The 27,910-nt window shown below is 56.9% G+C and overlaps 1 protein-coding gene across 8 annotated transcripts in view; it reads right to left on the bottom strand.

Moving 5' to 3' along the window:
* Positions 1 to 27,910, bottom strand: part of DNAH1 (dynein axonemal heavy chain 1) — a 76,559-nt gene that overhangs the window by 1,129 nt on the left and 47,520 nt on the right. For 4 of the 8 annotated variants that reach the window (XM_072720784.1, XM_072720782.1, XM_072720787.1 and 1 more), the window contains 42 exons: positions 26,680 to 26,771; positions 26,332 to 26,486; positions 25,416 to 25,593; positions 24,416 to 24,610; positions 24,207 to 24,326; positions 23,790 to 23,948; positions 23,546 to 23,653; positions 22,296 to 22,436; positions 21,982 to 22,142; positions 21,397 to 21,554; positions 20,861 to 21,034; positions 20,061 to 20,099; positions 17,701 to 17,879; positions 16,505 to 16,735; positions 15,700 to 15,896; positions 15,114 to 15,249; positions 14,051 to 14,259; positions 13,749 to 13,920; positions 12,769 to 12,960; positions 12,297 to 12,407; positions 11,337 to 11,522; positions 10,747 to 10,938; positions 9,395 to 9,562; positions 9,109 to 9,300; positions 8,835 to 8,966; positions 8,246 to 8,371; positions 7,479 to 7,598; positions 7,207 to 7,356; positions 6,952 to 7,112; positions 5,897 to 6,122; positions 5,560 to 5,755; positions 5,083 to 5,234; positions 4,279 to 4,475; positions 3,884 to 4,032; positions 3,475 to 3,629; positions 3,262 to 3,393; positions 2,375 to 2,545; positions 2,116 to 2,295; positions 1,873 to 2,049; positions 1,124 to 1,294; positions 837 to 967; positions 133 to 484 (listed from right to left, as the gene is read on the bottom strand). In XM_072720784.1, coding sequence (XP_072576885.1) covers positions 133 to 484; positions 837 to 967; positions 1,124 to 1,294; positions 1,873 to 2,049; positions 2,116 to 2,295; positions 2,375 to 2,545; positions 3,262 to 3,393; positions 3,475 to 3,629; positions 3,884 to 4,032; positions 4,279 to 4,475; positions 5,083 to 5,234; positions 5,560 to 5,755; positions 5,897 to 6,122; positions 6,952 to 7,112; positions 7,207 to 7,356; positions 7,479 to 7,598; positions 8,246 to 8,371; positions 8,835 to 8,966; positions 9,109 to 9,300; positions 9,395 to 9,562; positions 10,747 to 10,938; positions 11,337 to 11,522; positions 12,297 to 12,407; positions 12,769 to 12,960; positions 13,749 to 13,920; positions 14,051 to 14,259; positions 15,114 to 15,249; positions 15,700 to 15,896; positions 16,505 to 16,735; positions 17,701 to 17,879; positions 20,061 to 20,099; positions 20,861 to 21,034; positions 21,397 to 21,554; positions 21,982 to 22,142; positions 22,296 to 22,436; positions 23,546 to 23,653; positions 23,790 to 23,948; positions 24,207 to 24,326; positions 24,416 to 24,610; positions 25,416 to 25,593; positions 26,332 to 26,486; positions 26,680 to 26,771 — 6,923 coding nt within the window. Of the gene's footprint in view, positions 1 to 132; positions 485 to 836; positions 968 to 1,123; positions 1,295 to 1,872; positions 2,050 to 2,115; positions 2,296 to 2,374; positions 2,546 to 3,261; positions 3,394 to 3,474; positions 3,630 to 3,883; positions 4,033 to 4,278; positions 4,476 to 5,082; positions 5,235 to 5,559; positions 5,797 to 5,896; positions 6,123 to 6,951; positions 7,113 to 7,206; positions 7,357 to 7,478; positions 7,599 to 8,245; positions 8,372 to 8,834; positions 8,967 to 9,108; positions 9,301 to 9,394; positions 9,563 to 10,746; positions 10,939 to 11,336; positions 11,523 to 12,296; positions 12,408 to 12,768; positions 12,961 to 13,748; positions 13,921 to 14,050; positions 14,260 to 15,113; positions 15,250 to 15,699; positions 15,897 to 16,504; positions 16,736 to 17,700; positions 17,880 to 20,060; positions 20,100 to 20,860; positions 21,035 to 21,396; positions 21,555 to 21,981; positions 22,143 to 22,295; positions 22,437 to 23,545; positions 23,654 to 23,789; positions 23,949 to 24,206; positions 24,327 to 24,415; positions 24,611 to 25,415; positions 25,594 to 26,331; positions 26,487 to 26,679; positions 26,772 to 27,910 lie in introns of those variants that run through there. The other 4 variants (XR_011994384.1, XM_072720783.1, XM_072720785.1 and 1 more) reach the window with 4 other exon arrangements.

Here is a 27,910-nt window from a genome sequence, read left to right on the forward strand (position 1 = left end):
CTTCTGGCTTGGCTCTTGCCACCCTAGCCCTACTCAAGACCCCCTGACTGCCAGCCAGCTGTGGCTTCGGCACCCCTCCTGTCTGGGCCATACCCCAGCCTTTCCCTGGCCTGACCTTGGCTGTATGCAAACCTTGAAATCAAATGAGATGGTGTCAATGGAGATGACAGACTTGCGGGCAAAGTTTTGGAGCGTGCCTGTCAGGAAGGCCTGGGGGAAGAAGAAGCCACTGATCCAGAAGACAGCTGGGATGCCCCCTTGGATCCAGGCCTGCACGAAGTCCAGGCGCTGCATCAGGTCCATGACCCATGAGGACAGTGGCTTGAGTGATGGGTAGGCCTTAGCGTTCCAGAGCTCAGGCACAGTGTTGTTGTACAGGCTGGTAGCCATCAGCTCCAGCTGCGAGGACATCACCACCAGCCCCTTGAGTGCCTTGAGGAGGTCTCGCAGCGTCTCTGTGATCACCTGCAGCAGCCGGTTGTACCTATGGGGCCAGTGGCAAGGAAGCAAGCAGTGGTCCAGGGCCATTTGGCACTATCTGTACTCCCCAGTTGTAGGCCACAGACAGAAAAACAATGGCGGAACGTGGGGCTAAGAGCACAGAGCTGAGCTGGGCAGCCTGGGTACTGATCTCAGCTCCTTAGCAAATGTGTCAACTTAGGTCACTTAACTATTTTGGGCCTTGGTTTACTCATCTGTGAACTGGGAACAATAAAATGTGGTTGAGTTAGAGCACAGACTTGGCATGGTACCTGGCCCATAGTAGTTGTTGCTGTCATTTCTCTGTAATAATAACTCTCCATAAGAACTCAGGTCTGGGGGGCGAGGGGGATTACCGAATGACCTCCTGTACTAGCACTGTGTTCATTGACTCCTCATACAGCACGGGGTACTTGGCCACCGCCATCTGCAAGTTGATGGGCTCAGGAACCTGGAGCAGAACATTGTGGGCCACATCCTCCACTATCTGTGGGGGCAAAGGGACACGGGGACGGGGGTCAGGGCCAGCACACCTTAGTTCTTGCAGGGTTCCACATGCACAGAGTTCCTTCTGGGGGAGCAGGCAGGATACTGGGGGGAGCCCTGCCCAACCTGTGGGCCCCTTCCCCCTGCTGCCACCTACCTCCTCCCGGCCCAGGCCACCCATAGAGGATGATTTGGGCTGCAGCTGGATGATGGCACCAAACAGGGCATAAGTCTCATTCTGGGCAAAGGTGATGTTGGCATTGTCATGCAGGCCGAAGATCTCAGGCATGTCATTGAGAGGGAGGCCTTTGATGTAAGAGAGGTAGCCCTAGAGGGTGGGAAGGCCACACCTGAAGCCTCGCTCTACCCCTAGCCAGTGGGTGGTCTTCCAGTTAAGCACAACTCTCACTTGTCTCCCCAACTTGTAACCCTTACACATCTCTCTCTTCTTGGGACTGCATGGCTTCTGAGGCACTGTGTGGGGAGCCTTTGCTTCCCCCGCCAGCCCTTTTCCTCCTGCCATGCTGCTCCTTGCTCCTTCATTCAACTCCTCCAAGCAGTCACGCTTCCCTCCTTACAATGATGATCCACACTCCAACAGCCAACCCGGCCCCTGCCAGCTCCGCCACACATCTTAGCAGAAGCACCATTTCCTCTGGGACCCCTTGGAGGAGCTGCTGCTGCCTCAATTGAATAATTACGCTCAGGCTGTGGCCGGGAAGCCAGAGTTCACCTCTCCCCACACAGCCTGAGCTCCAGGGGCAGAGACTGGGTGTCCACCTTCCTCACTGTGGCTATCTCTGTGGGATGGGGTAATCCATGAAAAGGAGGTGCTGGAGGGCTGGGGCCACGCTTCCTCCCACCCAGCACCAGAGGGTGTTCAGGGCACCAGCCCGGCAGGCTTACATTGAGGTCGTAGGTAGGCTGGATCTGGTGGTAGACGCCTGAGGCGCTGTAGCTGTGCTCGTGGTGGAGCACGGAGGGGTTGTAGTAGTCCTCCAGGATGTTCATGACGCAGCGTCGGTCCCAGTCATCAGTGACGCGGCCCCCATAGTTGATCTCCCCGGCTGTGTACTTGAGGACCTACGGGGCAGGTGTGAGGGCCCCCACAAGCACCCAGCACCCCGCCCTAGCCTGTCCCTGGCCCACCTTGTAGGGGATGTCCTCATATTCATCCAGAAACATCTTGAGTTGGCTGATACAGATGCGCAGGTCCCCATCTGTGAACTCATAGGGGATGTTGAAGCCCAGGGGCCCAAACTTGCGGCGCTCCAGGGCGTTCCCATGGAACAAGCACAGGGATAGCAGAAGGGACTTGAACTCCATCACCTGTGAGAGGCAGGGGAGTGAGGGGCAGGGCCAGGCCCCAGGCATGGCGATGGGGAAGGGTGTACCCCTCACACCTCACCTTGTGGCAGGAGTTGAGGAAGTCATCGCTGAGGCTGCTGTAGGACTTGAGCAGGTTGGCCTTGACACCACGCGGCGGCTCGATGGTCATCTTGGAGCCATTCTGCAGGATGGACACTGGGAACTTGTTGCTGGGCAGGCTGGTGAGCCACAGGCGGAAGTCCCGGTGCACCTGGTGGCCACATACCACATGAGCTCCTTCCTACCAGGAGCTCTGGGCCACCTGCAGCATGACCCTCCCCCTGGGTGGGCTGGGCCAAGCTAGGCTGTGCAGACCACTGATTAAGAATATGGTCTTGGGGCACCTGGGTGGCTCAGCAGTTGAAGGGTTGAGCCTCTGCCTCTGGCTCAGGGCATGATTCCCTGGTGATCAAATCTCGCATCAGGCTCCCGGAGGGAAGACTGCTTCTCCCTCTGCCTCTGTCTCTGCCTCTGTGTGTCTCTCATGAATAAATAAGTAAATAAATAAAATCTTAGAAAAAAGAATATGGGCTTTATCAGGTAATGATCTCAGGGTTGTGAGATCAAGCCCTGGTCTGCTCCACACTGGGTGTGTAGCCTGCTTCAGATTCTCTTTCTCTCCCTCTGCCTCTACCCCTCAAGAAAAAAAAGGAATAGGGGCTTTGGCAAGTCCCAGGGTCACCAGTCTATGCTGGGTGGACTTGGGCAAGTTACATCAACACTGGTAACAGTAACTCAGGGAGCCACTGAGAGGATAAATCTAGCGGAGGCTTGTTTCATCCATATATCACTTCCCGAGTGCTGTGTGCCAGGCTAGGATGATCTCTATGGGACAATCTCCCTCAGTCTTGGCGGTCCTGGATGGACGCGTTAGCAGCCTCTTCAGCAAAGGAGGACATTGGGTCTGTGGCAAGAAGGGCAGCGCACCTTATCGGGATTGATGTGCTCGATGAGGCGCTCCAGGGCTGGCATCCAGCTCGGTGCCAGGTGGCAGTTCTGGAAGAAGACCCACTTGCCCCTCTCTATGGAGCTGTGCATCATGGCCTCTGCGCGAGGGCCCTGTTGGGACGGTAGTGCTGAGCGGGGAGGGGCCAGCCAGCCCGGCCTCTAGGCCCCCACACCTGCCCACACCATCTTTACCTGGCCCTGGCCCAGGGAGATGGCAGAGAGCTTCTTGGAGAATTTCATCTCTTCAGCAAACTTGTAGAGGTCGGCAGCAGGGTCAGTGCCAGGTGATAGCACAAAGATGAGGGGCGTGGTGGAGTTGGAGTCTTTGAACACCACTGACAGGTTGGCTGCCTATGGGTCAGGGAGAGATGCTGGGTCCCTGGGGCTGAGGCAGGGCAGGACCAGGACAAGGCAGAAGGTCCTGGAGCTTCCAGAGAGCTCTCAGAGAGGCTTCCTGGTGAGGCCTGCAAACTCCCAGAGACTTTGGAGGGTATGACTAGGAGCTCCAGCCTGACCAAGGTTGTAAAATGGTCTGTCCAGGTGCAGCCAGGCCCCTGGGACCCATAGGTGGGGATTAGTTTGGGCACTGGCTGAATGGCACTTGCCTGGGGCTCAATGAAGCGTGGCTCCAGATTGGTGGCCACAAAATCTTGCATGGCATTGGTAACCTTGTCTCCACGCAGGCAGCGGAGAACCAGCAGCTTCTGGAACTGGTCCAGGTACTCATTCCAGATGCCAGGCAAGGGTTCCCTGCAACAGGCCCATGTCTCCCTGAGAGCTGACCTGTGGGAAGGCACTGGGCCCAGGGACTCTGCTGGCTGGATGACCGGGAGAGTAGAGTGCCTAGAGGGTACACAGCCAGGGCACAGAACAGATGTGGCCACAGCTGCAGGGCAACCCTGGGTGGCTCCTCAGACAAACCTCCTGTGCAGGCCTGTTCCTGGGGTCTTACCTCTCCACCTGACCACCCTTGCTATGCCCTGGGGTGCAGCTCACCGGTGGGGTTCAAGGCTGTCAAAGATGGATTGGAATTCTGAGAGGTGCTTTGTGAAGTCTTGGGCAAAGGAGGAGAAGGCTGGGAGGTTTGAGAGTGCGAGGATGTCTCTCCAGGCCCGGTCTGACAGCCAGTCGGGTGCTGGGTTCTCAGTCATGAGCTGGATGGAACCTCCGGACAGGAGGTAGCGCCACTCACCCTGGCAGGGGACAGGGGGAGGCTAGTGCCCACCCAGCAATGCCTCCCCTACCACCCTCAGCCAGAGAAATGGGGTCCTCCCTGGGGGTGGCAGTCAGACAGATAAGTCTGGGTTAGTGTCCCCGCTCCACATTTTCCTGGCTGTGTGTCTTAGGCAAAGGATGTGACCTCTCTGAGCCTCAGTCTCCTCATTTTGTAAAGTAGGAAGAGTGGGAATTTAAGTTGCTTCCCAAGGGTTTTGTTAGCCTGGCACCTAGACACGGCGAAGGCTTGGGCTGTTAATGCTCACTGTCTCGGCAGTGATTTCCAACACACAGCAAAACACCCGGGGCTCATGAGAGCCTGAGCTAGGGGATTCAGGACTGTCTGCGCACCAGCACACTTGGCTCTGAGAAGGCTGTGCTCACAGGACAGCTTGGGCCACAATGAACCCTGGGTATCCAGACTGTTTTAAGCAAGGAACTGTTTCCTAGAGCCTCTGTCCCTTTACTCTTGCTGTACCCTCCTGCCTGGCCTTCTCTTTCCTTCCCAGGCCTGGCAACAGGGCACTTCCTCAGGCCATCTGTCCTGGGTCACTGGCCCAGCTGGCTGCCCCTTTGCTCATGCACCTGGTCGATCTTGTCCTCGTTCATCATGATACGGACACACAGCAGGAAGGCAAACATCAGCTTGTGCTTCTCAAAGAGGCTGCGGCACACGTTGCTATAGAGGTTGTAGGTCAGGTGGCGGTTGATGTTGGCGATGCGCTTCTTCAGGTTGTCTGTGGGGCAGGGAGGTGATGGCAGTGCGTGAGGAGAGGTGAGGAATAGCAAGAGCCCCTGGGTTCAGCCCACCCCAGTGGGTCAGCCCCACAACCATGAGGGCAGTCTGGGCATCCCCTGGGGGCCTGTGAAATTCCCAGCAAAGGGGCTCTAAGGAGGTTGGGAGGGGCATGTGTGCTGTTATGTCTAATATGAGAGTATGTGCAAGTGAACACAGGTAAGAGTTTACACATACGTGTCTGTTGTGGAGATGTGTCCAACTGTGTCACATCTGTGCCAGAGTGGGAGCCCATGTGTCAATGAGTACATGCATGCCAGGCCTACCTGCCCTCTCCGAGTTGGCAATGCCTGAGCGGAAGATGTTGAGAAACCACTCCAGGGAGTACTGGTACATGGGGTCCACGTTGGCCAGGTCAGATACACAGAAAAAAAGGATTTGGGTGCGGACAGCCACAGGGATGTACTCCATGCGCGTGAGGTCAATGTCCTTCTCCGTCTGCTCTGCGATCCTGACTTTGGTCTGGAGGGGCAGCGGGGTAGTGGTGGTCAGGCCCAGGCCAGCTGGCAAAGAGCAGGAGGCAGACGTAGGCGGGGACAGGGGTCAGGCCTGGTGTAGGTGGGGAGAGGCAGGAGTTGCAGGCAGGGGCAGGCAGTTGCTGACCTGGATCTCGGCAGCCTTCATCTTGGAAGCCTCCAGCACCTTGATGAGCTCCATGTCATCCACGGGGTTGCCTTCGGAGGAACTGAGCCTGTACAGGATCTGGTCTTCGATGTCCTTCAGCTCCTGGCGCATCTTGGCATTACTAACAATCAGCTGATTCTTAGCTTCCTCCAGGTCTGGCCGCTCCTCAGCCACTACCTGGCCCAGTAACTGGTCCTCTAGGCCACTGCCAGGGGAAGGGGACACCATGTCTGTAACACTGGGAGGCTCCAGAGGGCCAGTCTTGAGCCTGCTCATCTATCTACCTGTGCCTCCAGGCTCCAAGAGCCCAGCATCCCTGCCAGTATCATCCGGGGAGGCCTAGCCTCTTTCTTGGGCTGCAGGGCTAATGCAGAGCCTGCCTGCAAAGTGACCAGTTCTTAGTGAGATGCCAGGTGGCAACCTGGAATCCCAGGATGGGTCAGGTGGTTGGATACATGAGTTGCTGGGGTTGTTGAAAAACTTCCTCTTGGCAAGAGGGGGCTAGGTGACTGGTAGGGACAGGCCTTTCACCACCTCATCCATACGAGGTTAATAGTGGCCACTAACATAGAGGCCAGAGCATGGAGCGGGCTGTGGGCTCTGCGCGGGTGACCAGCAAAAGCCATAGTGCCTGGGCTCATGGCAGCAAGGCAGGAAATGGGGTTTGGGTGCAGGGAGCCAGAGTGTGCTGGACTCAGGCTCCAGGGCAGCTCTGGGGGCAAGTGCACAAGGGGCTGGCAAGGGCTGAGCTGTGGGGAAGGGTACCTGGACAAGATGGGGCTAGCGCTGACCAGGGAGGCTGAGGGGCCCTGCCCAGCAATCAAGCGCTCTTGATCTTCGGGGTGGGGGTTCTTATTTGGAAATGGTGGCAAGTAAGGGGAGCTGGAGGAGGTGCTAAAAAGGCCTGGAGGGCCAAATTGCCTTGGAAGAAGCTGCTGGAGCCTCTGGGAAAGACCCAGGGAGTCTTGGCCCAGGGGTGGAAGAGGGGAAGCCAGGAAGAGCTCACGCTCTGGGTCTGGGGCCTGGAGGCTTACCTGGGTGACAGGGTGAAGTTGATGAGGGTGAGTTTAGTGGAGATCTCAGGTGTGTAGTGTGGGTTGGGCAGCTTAGTGGTGATATACATCCTGAAGTCCTCGTGGTAGGGGATCACCGTGTCCCCCAGCTTCAGCACTGTGTTCCCCTGCTGTTTGTATGTCTACGGTAGGAGGGATGGGCAAGCTCTGTGGCCTGGGCTTCGCCAGTGAGGCAGTGAGTGGGGCTACCCTTTACCCCTGCCATTGCAGGCCTACCTGCTTGAGCAGCACAGGCTCCAGGGCCGGGTCCAGCTCCTCGCCCACATTCTCCAGAAGGCAGGGCTTGCCAAAGCGGATAGCATTCTCCATGCTACGCAGGAAGTCCCGGTCACTCAGCTTGAACACATCCAGCCCATTATCCTTCTCCTGTGGGCATAGGGGCAAGTGGGGTCTGTGAGAGCTGATGGCCAGCTCAAGGCTCAGCTACTGCCCCTGTACCTGCTAAGCCCAGCTGCGTGGGGGTGGCAGCACCAGGCAGATGGGCTCACCATGTTCTTGATCCATTTGTTGGCCTGGCCCTGAGGGTCAATGAAGTGGGTCCAGCGCTGGGAGAACTGGTTGATGACCCCGTTCTCCACTGACAGTGTGTCATTGGGGAGGCCAGCAATCTGTGGGGGCATCAGGTGCCAGACCAGGTCAGGGCTGTCCCACAAGTGGGGTCAGCTGGGGTGACAGCTACTCCAGCTTCATGCTCGGCTATCTCTTCCCTCTCCTAATTGTGTGCCTTTGGAGGGAGGGGCAGACGGCAGTGTGCACAGGTGTCAGCCCACAGGACCCCCTACTCTCTCCTGCTCCCAGGCTGGATCCCAACACCCTCCTTCTCTGGGCCTGTCTGCCATTTTGCCTACTGAGTCCTCACTCACTCAGACCATCTCCCAGAGCCCACAGGCCACCTATACCCTGGCCTATACTCTCCCTTGGCCTCTGCCAACAGCCTCTTGGTTTTCTCCCTGGGCCAACTTTATCTATCCTTCAGCGTCTAGCTCAGATCTGACTTCCTAACCTCACCATGGATGCAGCTATCCTACCCCGACCCACTCTGGCAAAGCCCCCCTTGAATTCTCTGCCCACAGTTAGCTAGATCCGTGTCACACTGTGTTCAGCTTTCTCCTCTCCCACCCACAGCTTCTTGTTGGGCCCAGGCAGGTTCAGGGAAGGCATCTCTGAGCAGGCTGAGGACTGAGGAAAGAGGGTCGGAGGGAAGCAGGGGGCTCCTGGCTTAGCCTAGTCACTCCAGCACCCCCCAGACAGGCACCTGCCATGAGCGGATATTCACAGGGTTCCCGAGTGTCCCGATGAGCGTGGGCTCAGAAGTGTGCGGGACCTTGTGTCTCTTGAGCTGCTTGACCCACTGGTTGTAGAGCACTGTGCGGTACTGGCCCTGGGGAGATGCCAGGCTCAGGGCCGCCCACCACGACATGTGTGATGCCCTCCTACCTCGCCTGCCCCCCAGCACCCAGGAGTTGTACACAGAGGTGGAGTTCAGCAGTGGAGTAAGACGTTTGCACTCAGGCCCCACTTTGGGTGACCCCTTTGGCCTCTGTAAACCTCAGCCCCTCATCTCTAAAACAGGGCTAATGACAAGGCCCACCTGTCAGGGAGGCTGTGAGGACTGAGTGAGAGGTACCCAGCAAGCACAGAAGTGCGAGCTCAGGTTCCTACTAGAAAGCCGGCCCTGCCAGCTTTCCTGCACTGCCTTATCCCCCCCATGCCTGGAACAGCACAGGGTTCAGATAGGGCACCTGAGAAGCGCTTGCCGAATGAGTGAGCAAGGGGAGAGCCACCCTGTATGGGGCCCCTCATGGCCGTGAGAGTGTCCCAGGGAGGGCTGAAAGGCTCCTTACTGTGAAGGGGCCCAGGTAGGCCACGAAGCCAGCAGCCACCAGCACGTCACCAGAAATGTTACCAAGCATATGTTCCAGGTTTTCCACCGTCTCCTGCCAGCGCACCTTCTCATCCGACAGCCCGTTGATGAGCTGCAGAGGTATCCCCGTGGGATGGGCTGTACTTGGCCAGGCCAGGGAATGGAGAAGGGGTGTAGGACCTGCCCACCACCCCCACCTCCCAACCTGCCAGACCCTCCCAGCCCACAGGCCCTCCGTGCAGGGATGTGTGGACCTTGTCTGCCCGGCCCAGCCGCTGCTCGCACTGCTCGCACTTCAGCTCCAGCTCCTCTTTCTTGGTGATGCATTCCCGGTACTTGGTCTGCATTGTGGTGATGCCATCCTCCACCTCACGCAGGCGCTGCTTGGCCTCCTCCAGGATCCTCTGGGTCACCTCCAGGTCATCCTGGGCCTCCCGCAGGGCTTGCTGCAGGCAGAGGGCTCAGGGCTAGCTTTCCAAGGGGCCCTGGGACAGCCCTCAGCTTCCCCCCTCCTCTCCCCCAGCGGTACCCAGTACTCACTCGCTTGGGCTCCACCGCCTTGGCCACAAAGTGGTACTTGTGCATGGCACGCACCCACTGGCAGATGGAGGTGCAGGCCTTGGACACCTTGGCGATTGCAGCTGGCTGGAACTCCTCATTGTCAATGTATGGCTGGATGGCTTTGATCACTGCCTCCCCAATGTTGTCCTGGGGAGGGAAGCCATGGGCATTGGGGGTGGGGGCTGCTTCCCAGGGAGGAAGGGGTGGTGGGGTTTGCTAAGGAACACTGATGCCCTGTGTAGGCTTCAGCACAGGTATCTTCCTTAGGGAATAAACACAGTCCAGAGGGGCTTGCTGGAAGAGGAACTTCTGTGTTCCAGATTTCAGATAATACTATCAGAGACTTCAGCCACAAGAAACCATGTAGTCTCAAGGTCTGGTAATATGCAGGTCCCATGTAAAACTTGTTTAGCGACAAGGGCTGCTTCGTAGCAGGTGTGGAGAACAGCAAGTGACTCTGATGCCCAACCAGGCTCATGTTCAAGAGTATTAATCCTCACCCCGAGAGCTCATCACACTCCCAGGGTTCCTGTCCCACCCTGTGAGTCCAACACTATAGTTCAGAATGAGCCCAGGAATCCGAATTGTTCATGAACTCCCAGAGCTTAGAGCCTGGGAACAGGGAGCCCGAGCACTGGCCATGAGCACTCCTGATTCAGGCTGAATTAGGCTTGTGTGGCTTCTGGTTTCTAGACTGATGGAAGTGGAGGAGGAAGAATGGGGAAGTCTCTAGGGGTCCAGCTGCCTATGGGTCATTATCTCCACCCCCTCAGTGCAGCCTGGGGTACTTGGGGCCTGTTACTGACTCATGGTGATGGTGGGGGCCAGGTGCACAGGCAACTATCCCCTACCCACTTTCTGGGCTGAAGAAGGTCCCCTAAGAGGAGGGTGGGATCCAGGCTGACCTAAGCATGAAGCAGCCCCTGGGAGAGGACATGGCCATGGATACTGAGAGCCCCAGATAGACAGTAGACAGAGAAACCCAGAGACAGATGGGAGAAGCTGAACCTCAGCTGAGGCCAAGGGAAAGGTGATGGTTACACAGACAGTGAAAGTCTAGGCCAAGGCCATGGCAGTTTTCAGGGAGGAAAGGGCATGAGAGGGGTTCTTTAGGCTGTAGAGCTTTGGAGTGACAGTCACTCCATCAGCCAGAGAGCTCCTGTGGGGCCAGGATATGGTCCCAGTCAGCTCTGTGGCCACAGGGCTGCCCATGGTCAGGCAAAGGGAGACTGAACAAAGAGCCCTGCACTGGGGGGTGGGGGAGGCAGGCTCCTTTGCTCACTTCCTGGGCTTACTCACGGGCCTGCCCACTCTATGCCTGGCATGCTCACCTTGTCAAACTTGAAGAGGCTGTCAAGGAAGCGGCCAGGGTCCTGCAGCAGTCCCTTGCCAGGCTCCCAGTAGTCATCCACTTTGGAGCCGGGCTTCTCTCCGGGCACCTTCTTGGGCTTGATGCCCTTCATGATGCACACAGCCTCTATGACCAACTTCACGCCTGGGGGTGGCCGCTGCATGGCCCGGACCTGTGGGTCAGGCCAGTGGAGATTCATCATTGCCTGGGTACCCCTGGCGGGGACAGCCATCAGATGGGTAGATCCCACAGACCCAGTTCCTACTACCACAGACAAAGGGCATGCCTGGGTATCCCCACACGTCTGCCCCGACCTGTGGTTCCTTCTGCTCCACCATACACCCAGGCCTGATCACAAGGTCCTAGATGCTCGGACCCCAAGCCCTCTTCATGTGCCTGCCTGGGTCCTGAGGGCAGGTTCAAGGTGAGGACAGGAAGCTGGGTTTGAGGTCTGGTTCTATCCATACCTCTCAGCACATGACCCCTAAGGCATGTGGAGTCAGGGGGTCTGGGGTCCCCAGACACTGGGACAGATGCCAGGGGAGCTTTGGGAGCCGCCTGGCCACTCACCTCGGTCACATCATTCTTGTTGAGGTTGCGCAGGCTGGCCAGGGCTGCATCCAGGGCAGGTAGTGCCTCATCAAGATCCTTCTGGGCATCGTCAGCAATAGCTTGTGCCTTCCTGGCCTTCTCATTGGCCTTGATCTCCTCTGCTTGCACTGAATTCCGGGTCTCCTGGGCAATGGTTGTGTCCACCTGGGGACCAAAGGCAGGGAGGGCCCAGCTGGTGGCATGTCAGGGACAGATGTTCCCCCCCTCCCTTCTCTCCCCTCTTACCTTTCAGTCTCCCCAGGCAAAGAGAAATGAGGGCAGGGATGTCCCCATTCTCCAAGAGCCATCTTGGAGCTCTGGGAATGTGAGAAGCCTGTTCCAAGTGCTTCTGGTGGGCCTGGCATGGGGCTCAGGGCTTTGCGTGCTTGAGCACAACTGCCCTCCAGGAAAGGACCCCCTAAACCCTCAGGGCATCACCATGCAAGACAGAGAAAGGCAGTCCCCCACATCATGTTCTTTCTATCTGCTGGAAACATTTTTAATACACTGACTTTGCAGAGCAGGTGTGACTGCTTCTACCAGAAAGCTGTCATAATGAACTTGCAAATCTGAGATGTCAGCTATGAAGGACCTGGCCCTAGAATTTGAGGATCTCGTGAAGACTCAGGAGACTTGGGCAGAGTCTGCACAGCTGCCAGAAGCGGCCTGCCACTCAGTCCATGTTGTGATGATCAGGGTTTGGATTGCCTGTCTTGCTCTTCACTGCATCCCCTGCCCAGGGCAGGGCCTGGCAGAGAATAGGTTCCAAGCAAACATTTGTTGAATGAACAAATGACTACTGACTGAAGAAAACAGGAACCGAGGGGCTAAGCAACCTGCAGAAGTCAGGCATCCAGCGATCTTGTGGTTGCATGGGGACACCGAGCATCCTCAGACATGGTCAGACATCAGGGATGAGGGCCCGGGAGCATAGCTGACCTTGATCTGCTCCATGGTGAGCACGGTGTCCTTGGCAGCCTCTTCCAGCAGGGGTCGCATCATCTCTAGCTCCTCCTGCATCTTGGCCACATCCTCAGAAGTACGCAGCAGCTGGTGGATGGGGGACACAGAGAGGAAATCTGGTGTGACAGGGTACCAGAAAGAGAGCCGGGCCTGGGGGGGCTGGGGAGAGTGTCCTGCATGCAGGGTCACTCACCCTAATTTATGAGTGACAGGTTATGGCTGGTTGCCCAGTGAGCCCTAGAGGAAAGGAGCAGTCCTCTGAGAATCTGTGGGGTTGACCTGCTTTGGCCTTGACCTTGTTCAGTTGGTAAGGGAGGAAGCTACCCATTTAAACACTGCAGGCTGCTGACTGAGAGGGTGGGCTGGGCCTCCCTGGGTCAGGTCTAAGCCACAGCAAGCAGTACCATGGGTGGCTAACCATTATTCACAAAGTCCCACCCTGGCCCACCTTGTCAAGGCCACTCTTCATGCGATTCTTGGCAGTTTTCAGCTCCTGTTTCTTCTGCCCAATCAGGATGGAGAAAATATTAAGCAGTTCCAGGTAGCTCTTGGGGGTCACGTAGTTGTGGCGGGCCAGCTCGGCCAGGTACTCCACACACTTCCTGGCCACCGACTGGTGGATATACACGCAAACTTGAATCTGTGGATAGGAGACCACTGATGCCAGCCTTGTAGAGCCTCCAGCAAAGACAGGGCACCAGGGTACCCTTGAAGCCACTGCAGTTGGATCCCAAGGAGGGGGCCACATGTAGGAAGCTCAGTGCCTCTCACACTCACTGTCTCCCATGATCCTTATAACCTCTAGATCAAGGTCATTCATTCTGCAGAATTAAAAACCCATGACCCAGAGAAGTCAAGGGGCTCGTTTTGGTTCACACAATTGTCAAAGGCAGAGCTGCCTTTGAACGTGGACCCAGGTGTCTCCCAGATCTTGGCCCAGTGCCCTCGTCACAGCTCCCAAGACCTACCTCCGAGAGTCCAAAGGTGGGACACCCCGCCTCCCTAACCACCCCATGGAGGCCAAATCTGGGATAACAGAGGACCCAAGGACCTCAGCATAGCTGGAGAGGGAAACAGTCTCACTATAGTTCTTGGCCCTGAGGTGAGCATCACTCTCTTGGGTTGGACCAGACAAATCTAGCCCCCTATCTGTGGTCTTCGGTTGTTATCAGGAGGCTCTTTGAAGAAAACTGCCACAAAGCCCTCAGGGAATGAAAGAAATAGTGACTGTAACATGTGTCCAACCTCCTATATCCCTGTGACAACTTTGTGGCAGTCTCATGATACACATGAGGGAACAGGCTTAGAATGGATAAAGCTGTCTGCCCCAATGCCCCTCAGGATTGGGCCTGGGACTCTCAGCTGGGCCTCAGTGACCCTAAACCCAAACCTAAATGCTGACAGCTTGCTCCTCACCAAGACACCTACCAGTCCTTTAATTACTTCAGAGGTGGCTTCCAGTTCTGGGATCTCATTCAGGAACATGGTGGCCACAGACTCCAGGGCCTCTGCTGGCCACTCGTTAAACCAGTCAATGGTACAGCAGTTGACAAGGGAGGGGAACTGCCTCAAGCGGGCTCGGAATACCTCTCCAATGGGGCTAGGGGACCAAGAGTCCAAATGAAACACTGACTCACGCCCCTAGGAGCCCAAGACCCTCCTCATGGCAGGCCCAGGTGCATCCCTGCCTAGCCCCGCAGTCCCTGCATGGCCACAATGGCTGCCCGTACCTCATACACAGCACCATGTGGATATTGCTACGTACACGCCCAGTGTAGGCAGCCATGAGGTTGGCCTTGGTGGGCTGCAGGCCTTGCTCCTGGATATAGGGCCGCATGGTGTTGACAATCTGGTCCTGCTCGTCTGAGGTATAGAGGTTGGGAATATCGCCTGAGTTCAGAACATTGTTGATGTCCTCCAGGAAAGACTCATTCTTGATCTGGAGAGAGATGAGAGTACAAAAGCTAAGGCTTGATAATGGCCCCTGGGTGCAGGTCTCCCTGGACCTTCACAGCAGACCATGCCACTGAGGCTCAGAGAAGCTCAGTGTCATACAAGTGACCTGGTAAGTCATGGTGTAGGACTCATACCCAGGCCTGCCCTACAGCAGAGACTTTGAACATCACCACTGGGCTGTGGAAGGGCCTCAGGCCCTGGGTAAAGGATATGGCACCTTACTCTCACTTTCCAGCCCTCTCTATGCCTCAGCTTCCTCATAGAAGGAAAGCAGGCCATAGGCAGAAATAAGTCCTTGCTAGGAGGTAGGGGCAGGGCTAGGAATGGGGGGGACCCTACACAGAGTGGAAAGCATGCCAGGGCTCCTGTCTCGGCCCAATTCCGACTACCAACCAGGTTTAAGTGCTGCTCTGTTTGTTCTGAGACCCCGGAGCTACAACCTCACTTCCTCTTAGAGACCTAGGGACAGGCCTCATGTCTGGGGAGCCCTAGAGGCAGCAGCCCCCAAGAGGGCCACCAGGGGCACAGTGCTTCAGGCATAAGTCCTACAGTCTTTGAGGTGGGAAGCCTTTGGCCAGTGAAGGTGATGTCACCTGTGGTCAGCCATGGTGCCAGGGACCTTCTTTACTTTTGGGGTATAGTTAGTGATCTCGGTCTCCCTAACTCTGACAGGCTAGGTTTGGCCCCCCACCCCGCATCCCAGCCATCCTTCTAAACGTCCACCCCACCAGACAGGGACCTGGGCAAGAAGGACTGACCACTTTCCAGGATGCCACACCAGGACGGGGTTGTATCCAGCCCACCCTGGACCCTGCCCACTGTCCGTGGCAGCGGCACCTGAGTGTCGGAGAACAGGAAGGTGATGGGCAGGTTGTGCAGGCCAGCCTTGAGCAAGACCTTCTTGACATCTTCACGCCACTCGGTCATGCCGTAGTTCTTGGATAGCTCAATCTGGAAGCACTCGTACTCGGCCCTGGAGACATACCAGAGCTCGAGGCCAAGTGCTGAGTGGGGGATAGCCAGACCCCACCCCCAGCCATCTGGAGTCTGGCTCCCAGCCTGGGCAGATCTGCACACTCTCCAGGCCCTGAACCTTCTCTCTTTCCTCCAGACCTTTGCTTAAGCTATTCCCATAGCCTGGAATGTACTTCTCCATCCTCCCAGCTCTGATCCTGAGGGGAGGCCTGTGGCCACCTGACCTAGGAATTCCTCCTGGATGTCTGCAGCCATGCCTCCCACCCTAGAGCACCACATGGCACTGTTATTGCCTCTCCTTGGAGCCTAGCTCCCCTTTCCAGGGCATTCAGTAGCGTGTGGCTGGGGGACCTGGCCCAGCATGGCCCCAGCTCCACCAGAAGAACGGAAATGGAAGCAACAGCCTGCCACCGGCCACCCGCTACCCAGCATGCCCAGGGGTCCTCACATGTGCGAGGCCAGCCGTGTGAGGGAGCTGCGGCCGCTGCCACCCACGCCCAGCAGGAGTGCGTTGCCCAGTGCCTGGCGTAGGGTACGGCTGATGCGGCAGATGTGGCTCATGGCATCCATGAATAGGACCAGCTTCAGCTTGGCTGTGTTGATCTGGTTGTAGTCCTCCATGTACTCCTCAATCACCTGCATCATCTGGGGCCAGGGAGGATGGGGAGATCTGGGCCCTCTCTCCATCCCCCGTGCACTAGGGGATGCCACCCTCCCATGGTCAGCCCCGCTCCTCTGTGCGTGGAGGGGCATTGAGCCTTCAGAAGCCCTGTAGGATACACACAGGGGCCTGAGGGGCGGGCTCGGAGCCCTGCCTGTTTCCTCCAGGTCTCACCTGGTGTACTGACCTGGGGCCCTCATGGGAGCTCCTGGGAACTAGGAGGGGATGTGTGTGGAGGGAAACCACTGGGGGGCCCACTGCAGCCACACAGCTCCGAAGCCTCTGACGAGGTCTCTTCCGTGCCTCCCTGAGGTCCTGACTCAGAGGTCCTCCCCTCCATGGGCAGCATGAGAGCCCCTCAAACAGGCCAGCATGTCCATGTTTACAGAGCCTGTCTTAGGTGAACTACAGGCTTGTCATCAGAGGTGGGCCAAGCAGGGCCCGTTGTGCCCTTTTGCAAAGTGAGGCAATGGGACCTAGAGAGGCAAGGGCTGGCCCTTATAGTCCTGACCCTCTAGTCATAGTGTGGTGGTTTGTTCGTAGTGCTGTGGAGGGCCCAGGGCACAGGGGGCAGAGCGAAGGGGCTCCTTACCTTCTTCTCACTGGTGATGAGCTCATAGGACTTGACGTCAGAGCCTGGTGACATGAAGTCCCCATAGAGGATGGGCTGGAAGGGACAGATGTCGGCAAAGGCCACCTCCCAGCGCTCCATGTGGCTCTCCAATAGTTTGTCAAACCAGTCTCGGTCCTCCTCACTCACCAGGCGGTCTCGGAACACGCGGCAACTCTCGTGGTACCACAGACGCAGCAGCTGGACCTTGTCCTGCAGCCACCCCACATTGGTGCTGGCCCCTGCCCTCGAGACCTGGCTGGGGCCGTGTGCAGGGGCAGCAGCCAACCGAACACCCCACCTTGTGCCATCCTGTCCCCTCCCCCAGCTCCAGGCCCAGCTGAGATCCAGCTGCATTAGCTGCTCATCAGCTTCTCCATTCTCAGGGCCCCCATGGCTCCTCAAACCCCAAACCCAGGAGGGATGACTGTTCTCCTTACACCTTCCCAACGCCCCACATCCAGCCACTTGGTGAGCTCCTCTGACCCTGCTCCCATCTCCAAGTCTGCTGCCACCTCCATCCCAGCTCTCCACCTCCCCCTGGGTGAATGGATGGCCCTCCAGAAGCCCCCAGGCCCTTATCTCTACTTATTTGACCCTAGTTTGGCAAGGTCAGGGCTGGCATCCGTCCTGTTCACCAAGTCTCCCCGGTCCCAGGCTCTGTACACACTGACCCATCCACCCCCACTGCAAGTGAAAATCTGCCCCCCTTCACCCCATGGTTCCCATAGCCTTCAGGCCCTATGGCCCCCACAGCTGACAGTCTGCTCCAGCCCACCCGGCACACTGACAGCCTACTCCCTGCTGCAGTTCTGTGCCTTCCACCTGGGCGTCTCTGGTTCCTGGAATGCATCCCACTCATACTTCCTTCCAGAGCTTCTGCACAGGGCCTCCATTAGGAACCCTCACTCTCCCTTGCCTTGCCCTGGGTCCTTTTGTGTGATCCCCATGACCACTGCCATTCTAGGCATGGATTTGACATGCAAGACACGGCTCAGCTGTAGGAAAGGGGGCCTGGAGCCCAGCGTGCCCCCAGCCCTGCTCAGGGCCTGGCCAGGTCAAGGCTGGGCAGAGTTTGAGCAGTTAGGCCAAAATCAAGGGGCTGGAGAGGACTATGAAGGCGCTGTGTGCTCTCCTCTACTGAACACTGGAAGGAACCCTGCTAGATAGATCCTTACCTCAACCTTCGCCGGGTCGGCCATGAGCATGCCCTGGAAGACCTTGGAGAGGTCCCTCAGGTTAAAGGTGTAGTGGGACTTGGCTGGAGTGGGTAGCAGCTGGGAGGTGATAGTGGAGTACACCATGATGGTGGCTTCCACGAGGGGATCCGTGAAGTGGGCGATGGTGGGGGCCCCAGCTGTGGGAACAGGAAGGTGGGCCTGGGTCACACAGGCAGGAGATCCCTGTGTATCCTAATCTCCTGCCTTTGCCAGTGCTCTGTTCTCTCCCAGATGCCCTTTCCCCAGCCTGGGGGCCTGGGTTCTGCGCATCCTTCAGCCCCTCTTGGATGCCATCTTCCCCACAAGCTCTTCCTGTACCCCCCAGATTGGGGTGAGGAATCTCCTGCTCTGAGCTCTGCCCGCCTTTACAGCCTCATTACCAACACAGTCTGTTGCCCACTGGGGCATTGGGACACATCCACAGAACTGGGGGTACAAGTGGGGTCAGTGCTGGGCAGGGACCCTACTGTCTTGCCCTGTGGGGCTCTGAGCCCAGCAGGGGAGGGTCACATGGCCAACAGTGGCTTCAGGAGTGCATAATGGTGGACGTGCGGGGCCTGGAGCTCAGCCATGACCTGCGGGGCTTACCAGCCCCCCGGAGCTGCTGCAACCACCAGCCTGCATTTTCCTTACTAATGTAACTGAGGTTCTTGGTTCTTTAAAAACTATTCAATTCTTTGCTGGGAACCAAAATTCTGTCAATGGGAACCTGGGGCAGAGGGAATCCCCTGAAGTGGAAAACAAGTAAAGAAGGGGCAAGAGGGCTCATAAGCCCCAAAGACGGGCTCCTCCGTTTGTTATCACAGGCACTGTCCTCAGTCCTGTGGAGTCCTGGGTGGTCCCAGCCGACACACTCCTCACCCTTCAGCTGCTGCCTGTGGGGAGCCAGGCAGCCAGGGGATCTGCAGCAGAGCCGACAGTAAAGGGCTACGGAGAGGCCAGCCGCAGCAGAGAGTATCAGGGGGGCCAGGGTTGGAGGCATTTGATGTAATCTTGGTCAGGGGCGGGAGGGCTCAGGAGGAGGGGCACTAGAGCGGAGAGCTGGACAGCAGACATGTGAGTGGGTCCAGGACCAGAGCAAATGTTCCAAGGCCTGCAGTGTTGTGTTAAGAACCGATGAGGGGGCGGGGAGTGAGAGCAGAGAGGGGACAAGGGGCTGGGGTAGCCCTGCCTACCACTGTTGGGACTTGGGCTCTTGCCTGTAGTTGAGCAGAGGAAGAATGTGACCCAAATGAACATGGAAATGGGTCCCTTGGCTGCAGGTGGAGATGGATAGACGGCTGGATGGGAGGTTGGGAGGAATGGGGGTGACCTGACCTGAGAGGAAGGGCTACCCTCCAGCAACAGTAAGAGCCCAGGAACATTAGGACTGAGAGCTGACCTTTGGTCTGGCCACACGAAGCCACCATGACAAGGGCACTCTCCAGGGAGTGAGACACAAGGGAAAGTGGGAAGGGTGGCTGGTGCCAGCATGAAGGGACAATGCTCTGGAGCTGTGCTGTCAACATGAGTAGAGAAACGGAAAGATGGCCAGGGTGAACGGGAAGGGGCCCAGAGTGGCTGTGTTAGTTTTGTTGTTAAGACAGGAAATCAGGACATGTTTGTCTGCTGGCAAGAATGGCCCCAGAGAGATGGGCCATACACATACAGTGTCTTGGGACTTGGAGCCACATCCTCCAGCAGACACTCTGCGGTGGGATTCAGGCTTCAGAGAAGGGCTCTTTGGCTATACCCAGGAGAAAGCTAGTCCTTTCCAAGCAACAGGAGAGAAGACAAGGCTGAGGGAGGCCCCGGGTATAGGTGAGTGGTAGACCTAGAAGCCTAAGGAGGGCGCTGTCTTCTGATGGCCTCCTTCAGCTGAGGTGGGACTCAAGCCAGGGCTGGAGGTCTGAAGGGGTTGGTTACTCTGCTGCAATGACCACCAGATCTGCCCTGTGTGAGGCTGCTATAGCAGAGATGCCCACTCACAGCAGAGATGCCCACCCTTTGAATAGGGCCGGCCTCTTTGGAGCCTCTGCTTCTCTACACAGGGTAAGAGTTTGTTGGGTTTCTTTATTCATCCATTTAACTCACACTGACTTTGCTTTTACTATGGGTTGAACACCACCCAGGCACTGAAGGATGACTGCTATATAGGAATGGTCGAGTGAGCCTCTGAAGGTGTTTGCTGTGGCAGTAGCTCAGCATCCCCATATGAGCCTGATGATGGTTCTCTGTGGCCACTGGGACTCAGCCTAGGCCACACCCAACTGGAACCCAGGGCTCACCCTGGAACCAGTGCCCTACCCCATACAGGCCCTGTCCAGGCCTGTACTTACGCACGGGCTCCCGGTAACTTCTCTCCCCGAGGAGTCCATCTAGAGAGTTGAGGGAGAGACATGGGGCTCAGAGTTAGGTAGGTCCCTCGCTGCCCACCTTGGCCAGCCTCCAGAGCAGCCACCTACCACCCACCCTCCTCAGCAATGTGGTCCCCACCCCTAGCCCAGCCTGTAGGCAGGTTCTGGCCTATCACCACTGGGGGCAGGCCAGGCCAGGCCAGAGGAGGGAAGGCCTGACGCCCATCACCCACCACCTGGGACAGTGCCAAGGGGAGTTCAAAGGTCAGAGTGTATGTTAGACAGGAGGTGGGCTGGTGGGGAAAACTTCATCTTGATGTAGACTTTTCCCCAAACCCCACGGAAGGTGAGGGCCACTTTGTCTATTCTATCTTGGTTCCTTTCCCTGAATTATAAAAGTAACATCCTTCCACCGGCTTTTCTGAGCAAGTACTAACATAAGTGTGGACTTATGCAGGTGAATATACACAAGTGTGCGTGTGTATAAATCATATATTCAGCAATCACCATGCACCAGGCTTCATGCTAGATGCTACATGCAATGTCTATTTAACCTTCTTGACTTGGGATGGTGGACACTAGTATCATCACCCATCATACAGATGGAGAAACTGAGGCTCAGAGAGGTTCATGAATTGGTAACATAGCTGAGTAAAGGGTGAAGCCAGGGCTGAGGTCGCTGCCTCCACTGTTCCACCCTTTCCAGCCGTCCTAGGAGTAGCTTACCTGGCCTGGGCTTCTGCCTTTGCCCAGGGCCTCCCCCACTTCCACCCAGTGCTCACCCATCCAACTGCCCAGGATGGTGGAGAAGATGTGCTTCTTGCTGACCTCGTCCATCTCAGCAAAGGACAGGTAGTTGAAGTGGCGTGTCAGCCGTGGGGTGATGGCATTCCTGCCTCCGCCAGGGGGGCCCATGGCACAGATAAAGTTGATGTCCACCAGCTTCTTGAAGGATCCTGGAGTGGAGGGAGGAGGTCAGGAGGGAGCCCTACCTGGGGCTGAATTATGACTTTTGTGGGCCCTAAGAACTTGGCCTTCAAGGGCCTCCTCCTCTACAAAGACATTAAAAATTATAATTTATAACAGTATTGGACTAAAGATAAATATATTAGTAGAATAAATTAAACATTAAAAATGTTCTTTGACCCAGAACTTCATTTTCCTGGTGATTTTCAAAGAAATCAGAACATTTCTGTGGACCCTCTAAAAGTACTGTGGGCACTAGGCCCTCTGCCTAGCCTGCCTAACAGGAGAGGCCCCCAGCCCTGCCCAGCACACCCAGCCTGCACCCCGCTGGCCTGGGCCAGCCGGCACGCACCAATGACCTTGCGGTCATACCAGCCGCCATGGTCCATCCACTGGCGCAACAGCTCGATGGGTGGTTGGGCGCCATATGTCTCCAAGGCCGGCATATTCAGGTCATCGATGAAGAAAATGAAGTTGCGTCCCAGGGGCGGCCCAAACACACCCTTTCGCCTGTGGGGAGGGCCTGTGTGAGCCCAGCACCCACTGGTACCAGGTCCTCTGGGAATCCAGGGGTGGCAGAATAGCAACTGCTTTCAGCCTCCTCTGAATTGTTAGACTTCTTGAACAGCCTTTAGTTCCCCTCTGAACATCCTGAGACATCACACTTGGCCGCCTTGAGTCTGGGCTCCCTTCAGGCTGAGTCCTGCCTCACAGGCAGGCCCATATCAAGCTCCACTCGAGTACGCAACCCAGGGTGGGCACCCATGGCTTGGGATTTCTGATGGATGATGGTTCCAGAGCAGTCTGCAAGACAGCCCAGGGCCCTCCAGGAAGTTTTTGGCAAACCCGAGAGCATAATTTGGTAAGGAGCTGAGAGAGTGGCTGGTTGAGCCAGGCTTGGAAGGACACTAGGTGTAGAAAGGAACAGAGTGCATGCCTCTTGTCCAGCTTGCTGTCAATGAGGTCCTGGGTCTGGTTGGCCGAGGTCCGGGCTGAGAAGGTGAGGAAGTGGCTGATGTACTCTAGCGGCAGGTTCTTGAGGAGCTTGTCAGAGATGGTGAGGGTCTTCCCCGTGCCTGTCGGCCCAATGCACAGCACCTAGGAGAACCAGGGTCATGTGTTTAAAACTCTTACAAGGTCTGGCACACAGTAGGAGCTGTCCACCCTGTCAATATGGGAGCCATCCCCCCCTGCCCCCACTGCCTTTTGGGCCTTGGTGTGGGTGAGGCAGGGCATGGCAGGGGCACTCACAGGCTTATGGTTGATGAGTAGCATGTCCAGCAGGTAGGACATCTGCACCGTGTCCATAGTAGGCACAATGATGTTACAGAAATTGGTATCTGGCATCATAGTGAATGGAGTGGAGGAGTCCATCCACTTCACCCAGGCAATCTGGAACCATAGGTAGCTTAGGGCTGAGCCTGGAACTCCACCCCACCATGCTCTGGCCAAGTGCACCAGGAGGGTCAAGGAACTGCACCGCCAGGCCCTGGCAGGAGAACCTGGGAGAGGGGCTGCTTCTGACTGAAATAGGGAGCCCCATGCCTGAATCTCTGCACAGAGTGGGAAATCCCAGGACGAACCCCTGGGAGTGGGGGGCTTTCTGCACAAGCTGCCCAGGTTGAGGGCTTCCTAGGGACTGCCAGGCCCTGAGTCTCTGGATCAGGGAGATGTTCTGGAAACTGGATGGCCCAGAAGCCAAAGGCTTTTGCTGTTTCATCTCAGGCTACCCGAGGGTATGGGGCCAAAACCAGAGGAGTTGGCATCACTGGGACAATGAGAGATCCCCTGCCTGGTCTCCCCCAACCACCCCTACCTGCATGAATTCCTTCACCCACAGCCTCCCACCCAGCTGGCCAACTTCCCCTGATGAGGGTGTTCATTATGGTCAAACCACAGGTCACACTGGGGACAGTTCTGACTGTAGACTCAAATGTGCCCTGTGAGATCCCTAGCAGGAGCGTGCAGTGGCCATCTCTACAGACGCCTCTCTGCCCCCTCCTCCTCCTGGGCTGGGTCCTGATCCTGGAAGCACAGTAGGCTCTCAGAGCCATCACTGGCTGATAGGAAGGATAGGACACCAAGGCAGGCCAGGAGGGCTTGCTGCCCAGCCCCAAGGACATCCAGTTCCTAGGAAAATGGGACTTTTAAATAGAATTGAGGCAACCATCCCTGGGAGCAGCATCAACATTGAGGAGGCAATGCATATGGTTGGGAAAGGAGGAATGCTAACATTTCCTGGTCCCGGGAAAAGTCCAGTTCTGACACCCACTGGCTGGGTATGACTGTCCTGAGCCTCAATTTATTTGTCTGGAAAGTGGATACAATAAGAACCACACTGTGTATCTGTGAGGATCCATGACATAATGCAAATAACCCCCACCTGAGACCTGTGGCCATCAGCATGGTCTCCTCCCTGTAATCATTTTTCATTGAGGAGGACAGCCACCATCCAGTGGGGCCCTTCCTGTCCTGCCCCCTAGGCACAAGCCTGTGTTCACCTGCTTGCCCTCCTCATCTTCATCCTCATCGTCATTGGTGTTGCTGATGCCTGCGTCCTCCAGCCTGTAATCGAACACCAGCCCCTCCTCTGGGAAGTGCATGGTCAGCTGCCAGGGGACGGAGGAAAACCAGGCTGTGAGGCCCAGGAGTTTGTGTGTCTGCTTGTCCCTGGGGGCTGGGCCCCAAGGATGGCCCTGGGACACCCAGCCTTGGGAGCCCAGCCCGGAGTCTGCCGCAGCTCACGTTTTCTATCTTCATCTTGATCCTGAGCCAGTGGCTGAAGCTGAGGCGGCTGGCGCTGTCCCCCGTGGCGCCCACGCTCCAGATCAAGGAGAAGATGAACCAGGGCTCGATCAGCTCTGGGATGCGGCTCAGCTTTTCAGGGGGTATTTTCTTGAGGCCCTGGGGACAGTGGGGACAACATCAGGCCCAGGCAAGAACAGTGCTGAGTAGCCTGAGGAAGTGGGGCTTTGGGGGCCTCCTGGGGCCTCCACTGCATGGTCTGGCATCTCCACAGCAGACCGGCATGGGTAACCCATGACCCAATCTGAATCTCCCTTCCGGGATGTTGGGTGTGGGGCTCAGGGCCCTCGGGTGCCCAGGCACAGGGAGCAGGGGCAGGAAGAGCAGGCACCCAGCCCCACTTGCTCGGAGCTGTACCTCTTTAGGCAGAAATGGCTTGAAGAAGCAATCTAGCAGCTTGAGGAGGCTCATGGTCAGATTGCTGTTGGTTGAGGCGATCACCTCCTTCACCGAGTGCCGGACGAAAGTGATAGATCCCTACAGCAGACGAGCACGCGGCTCCTGTGGCTGGTGGCCATAGCTCCCTGCTACCCGACCTGGGCTGGGCACACTGTGGCTTTGCTTACCTCCAGGAAGCCGACAAACAGGGCCTTGAACTTCTCCTCGTGGGGCTTGAAAAAGGCAGGGAGCCTCCTCAGCCAGCACTCGACAAAAGGCATGAGCCCCAGGAGGCTGGGCTCCAGGTACACCATGCCACAGCGGGACACGGTGGCCGGGGAGGCCACTGCCAGGTCCTGCACCTCAAACATCATGGTCATCGCCTGGCACCAAGGTGAACTGTGTGAGTGGGTGGTCACCAGTTCCAAGGGCCGGGGAAAGGGCTGCACAACCACGGGGAGGGGCTGCCCATCCTGCAGCTGTGGGGAGGTCATGGGGCAGGCTGTGGACCAGGAGCAGTGTTGGGGTAGAGGAACCCCCTTGGTCCTCAGCTGCTAACAGAGCTCTCCCTGGAGTCTCGAGGAGAACCACAGTTAGGAGATTCCTGATTGCTCTCTGGGCAGCCTAGGACCAGGGTATTTTGGGGTCCCTGGAGCCCTAGAGGAGTCTGATGGGAGCTGTATGCTATGCTCCAGAACTTCCAGGTGTTCTCAGAAGGGTTCAAGAGATCAGCTCAGTGTAGCTACCATGAACTGCTCTTCTACCTCCTTTTCTGAGCCCTCCTTTTCTGAGAACTGCACCTCATATACCAGGCAGGTGGCTGTGCAGCCAGGTGTGTACCACCTGTCTCCCAGATTCCTGGCACGTTGCTAAGATGTCTGTCATAGTTGCAAGGGGGCCTAAGGAGGCACAAGTTAGAGTCAACCAGAGAGCAGTGGGAGGTCATCCTGGACCTGGGCCCAGAGCATCACAGAATGTGGTCTGCAGAAGGGCAGCCTTGGACAGCTGCACCCGACATGGCTGAGCTGTGGGGGCTTGAGATGGGGAGGGACACCAAAGGGATGTGTGGTTGGCCTGGGATGTAGCCGTGGCCCTGAGAGGAAAGGGGGATGAGGTGGGCCAGCATACTGTGGCCTCAGGGCCACCCAGTGGCAGAGGAGAGCTGGGAAAGCAGACAGGTAGGCATACTTCTGTGAGCTTGATGATCTCCCCAGAACTGAGGCACAGCTTCTTGTTGTCGTCCAGCACCGTGTTCATGTTCTCTATCCAGACGGCGTCTACCGGCCCATCAAACATGTACCACTTCTTGTTGGTGTCAGAGGCGATGGCCCCCACCCGGATGAGGGAGGGGAAAATCCCGTCTGTCCTGCAGCCACCAGGAGGAGAGGGTCATAGGCACCCAGAGACAGGGCAGCAAGCACCACTGGCTCTCGGGGAAAGCTGGACCCGGTCTGACCCCCAGGACCTCCACTTACCCATGCAAGAGTCTGGGTGTTCATGAAACCCTTCACCAGAAACAGGGAAGCAGGCCAGACTCCCATTGGGAAAGATGAATGACTGCCCCCTCTCCAGCGCCCACCCCACACGGGGCTCCCAGAACACTGGAGCCAAGCAGAAACCCCCAGCAGAGACTGGAGATTTCTCCAGAGAAAAGGCTCCTACATGCTGATGTTCGGAGGATCTCCACCTAGCTGCCTTTCTCCAGCTCCATGCACTTCCCCTGATATGCATGCACATGTCTGCCTGGGCATGGAGGCCCTGAGAGGGGCGGCCAGCCCTCTGGGGTCATGACAGCAGGCAACATTTATTGAGAACTTGGTACGTGCCATGCTGTCTGAACATCTTCCCTATGTCAAGCTCATTTTCTCCTCACCATAATCATGGTGCCATTATGATCCCCACTCTGTGGATGATGGCACCAAGACCCTGAGGTGGGGAAGGCCATTCAGCAAGGAAGTGCAGTGGTGAGTAGAGTCCCAGGCACTTGGGCTCCAGAGCCTGAGCTCCTAACCTCCTAATGGGATAAGGGAGGGAGGCCCATAGCCCACAGCCCCCAGAGGTCTTGGCTCAGGGTAGTCACTGGAGAGGGGTTGGAATCACTCACCACTCATGGGTGAGCAGATCAAATTCTCCATACAACTGGCCCATCGTGATGGACTTGGGGTTCAGCACGTAGTAGTTGACAGCCTCATACACACCACCACTGATGGATGGCTGTCCTTTCAGTGATGTCATGGCAGCTGCCAGGACTCTGTAACACTAGAGAGACAGTCACTCAAGAGTGAGCCTCCTGGCTCCCCAGAGCACAGGGTTGGAGTGGGCTGCAGGCTGCAGGGGTCAGGAGGGGTATTCTAGAGGCCACAGAGGTACAAATGGGGGCCAAGACCCCTGCCAAACCCCCCACCCCAGGCCTCTGTCTGGGTACTAAATTGCCTGGCTTGGCTCCACTCACGTTACTCTTGCCAGAACCTGCAGGCCCAACGAGCATGAGGCCGTGCCGCACCACGGTGGTCTCATAGAGCTGGATGCACTTGGTCAGGAAACCTGGAGGGACATAGCAGTGGAGTCCAGGGGGCAGAGCATGGCTTGGGTCCTGGCTCTGCCACTAGCTTGCTGTCCAACCAGGTGGGTCATCCTGAGCCTCAGTTTCTTCATCTATAAAATGCAGCTGGCGATAGTACCTACCCCATAGGTGGGGTTAGGGGAAGCCCTAAGTCCAGAGCCTGGCACAAAGTAGGAATTCTCTGCTAATGGCAGCCATGATTTCCACCATGACTATTATTCTCTAACATCCATTGGTCAGGTGTCCAGCTGGCATGGGCCTGCTCAGTGTCAGCTCTCATGGGGTCAGGGTAATCTGGATGGCCAGGTGTGACTTCCTGGAGGAGCATCCTCCCATTCCACAAAGGTGGAGGACAGGAAAGTTCAGCCAGGCTAGGGGACAGTGGAACCAGAGCTCAAGCTGCATGTCCGTGCAGTGGCTGCATTGAGACCCCCACCTTCTATCAGGGAAGAGGGTTGGGGTCAGAGGGAGACTGAGGGTGGCACCCCCAGAGCTCTTCCATCTGTGTGGTGGCCTTTGTAAGAAGCTGGTTCAAGAAAAGCCCAAACACTCTTTAGACTAACGACACCAGGGTTGCATTCCACGAGGAATGTGAGCAAGTCCTGAAGGTGAGAGTAATGTGCTTTGCTCCAAAAGACGTTGGGGTGTGGTGGGGCAGGCCACAGCTCACCATTCCCCCCAGGGATGGCATCAAACCGCATCGTTGCCCCAGGCAGGTAAGGATGGGGTGGAGGAGAGCCTCTACCGGGGAGGAACAAGGCCCAAGAGGGGCCCAAGTGCTGTGACTGTTCTGCACAAGGGGAGGGGGGCTAAGCAAGAGATCTGGGGGAGGTGATAGGATTTGCTTCCCCACTGTAAAATAATCAGCAAAATGTACTTTGGTCTCTGCCCCCAGTTCCTGATGCAGAGCTCCTCAAGCTGTTGTAAACAGGATGCTAGGAGAAGCTTCTTTTCGAACTTCGTCTTTGACCCTGGTTCCTGACACAGAATTCCTAAGACCTTTGTCATTTGCTGAGTGCTAAGAGTGTCTTCTGTTCTAATGAGGCACATCTTGGTGTTGGGCTCCTAGGAGCAACTGGTCACCAGGAAGACCAAACCAAAGTTGGACACTTAGAACTTT

This window comes from Vulpes vulpes, chromosome 9, assembly GCF_048418805.1.
Source record: "Vulpes vulpes isolate BD-2025 chromosome 9, VulVul3, whole genome shotgun sequence".
NCBI lineage: Eukaryota > Metazoa > Chordata > Mammalia > Carnivora > Canidae > Vulpes > Vulpes vulpes.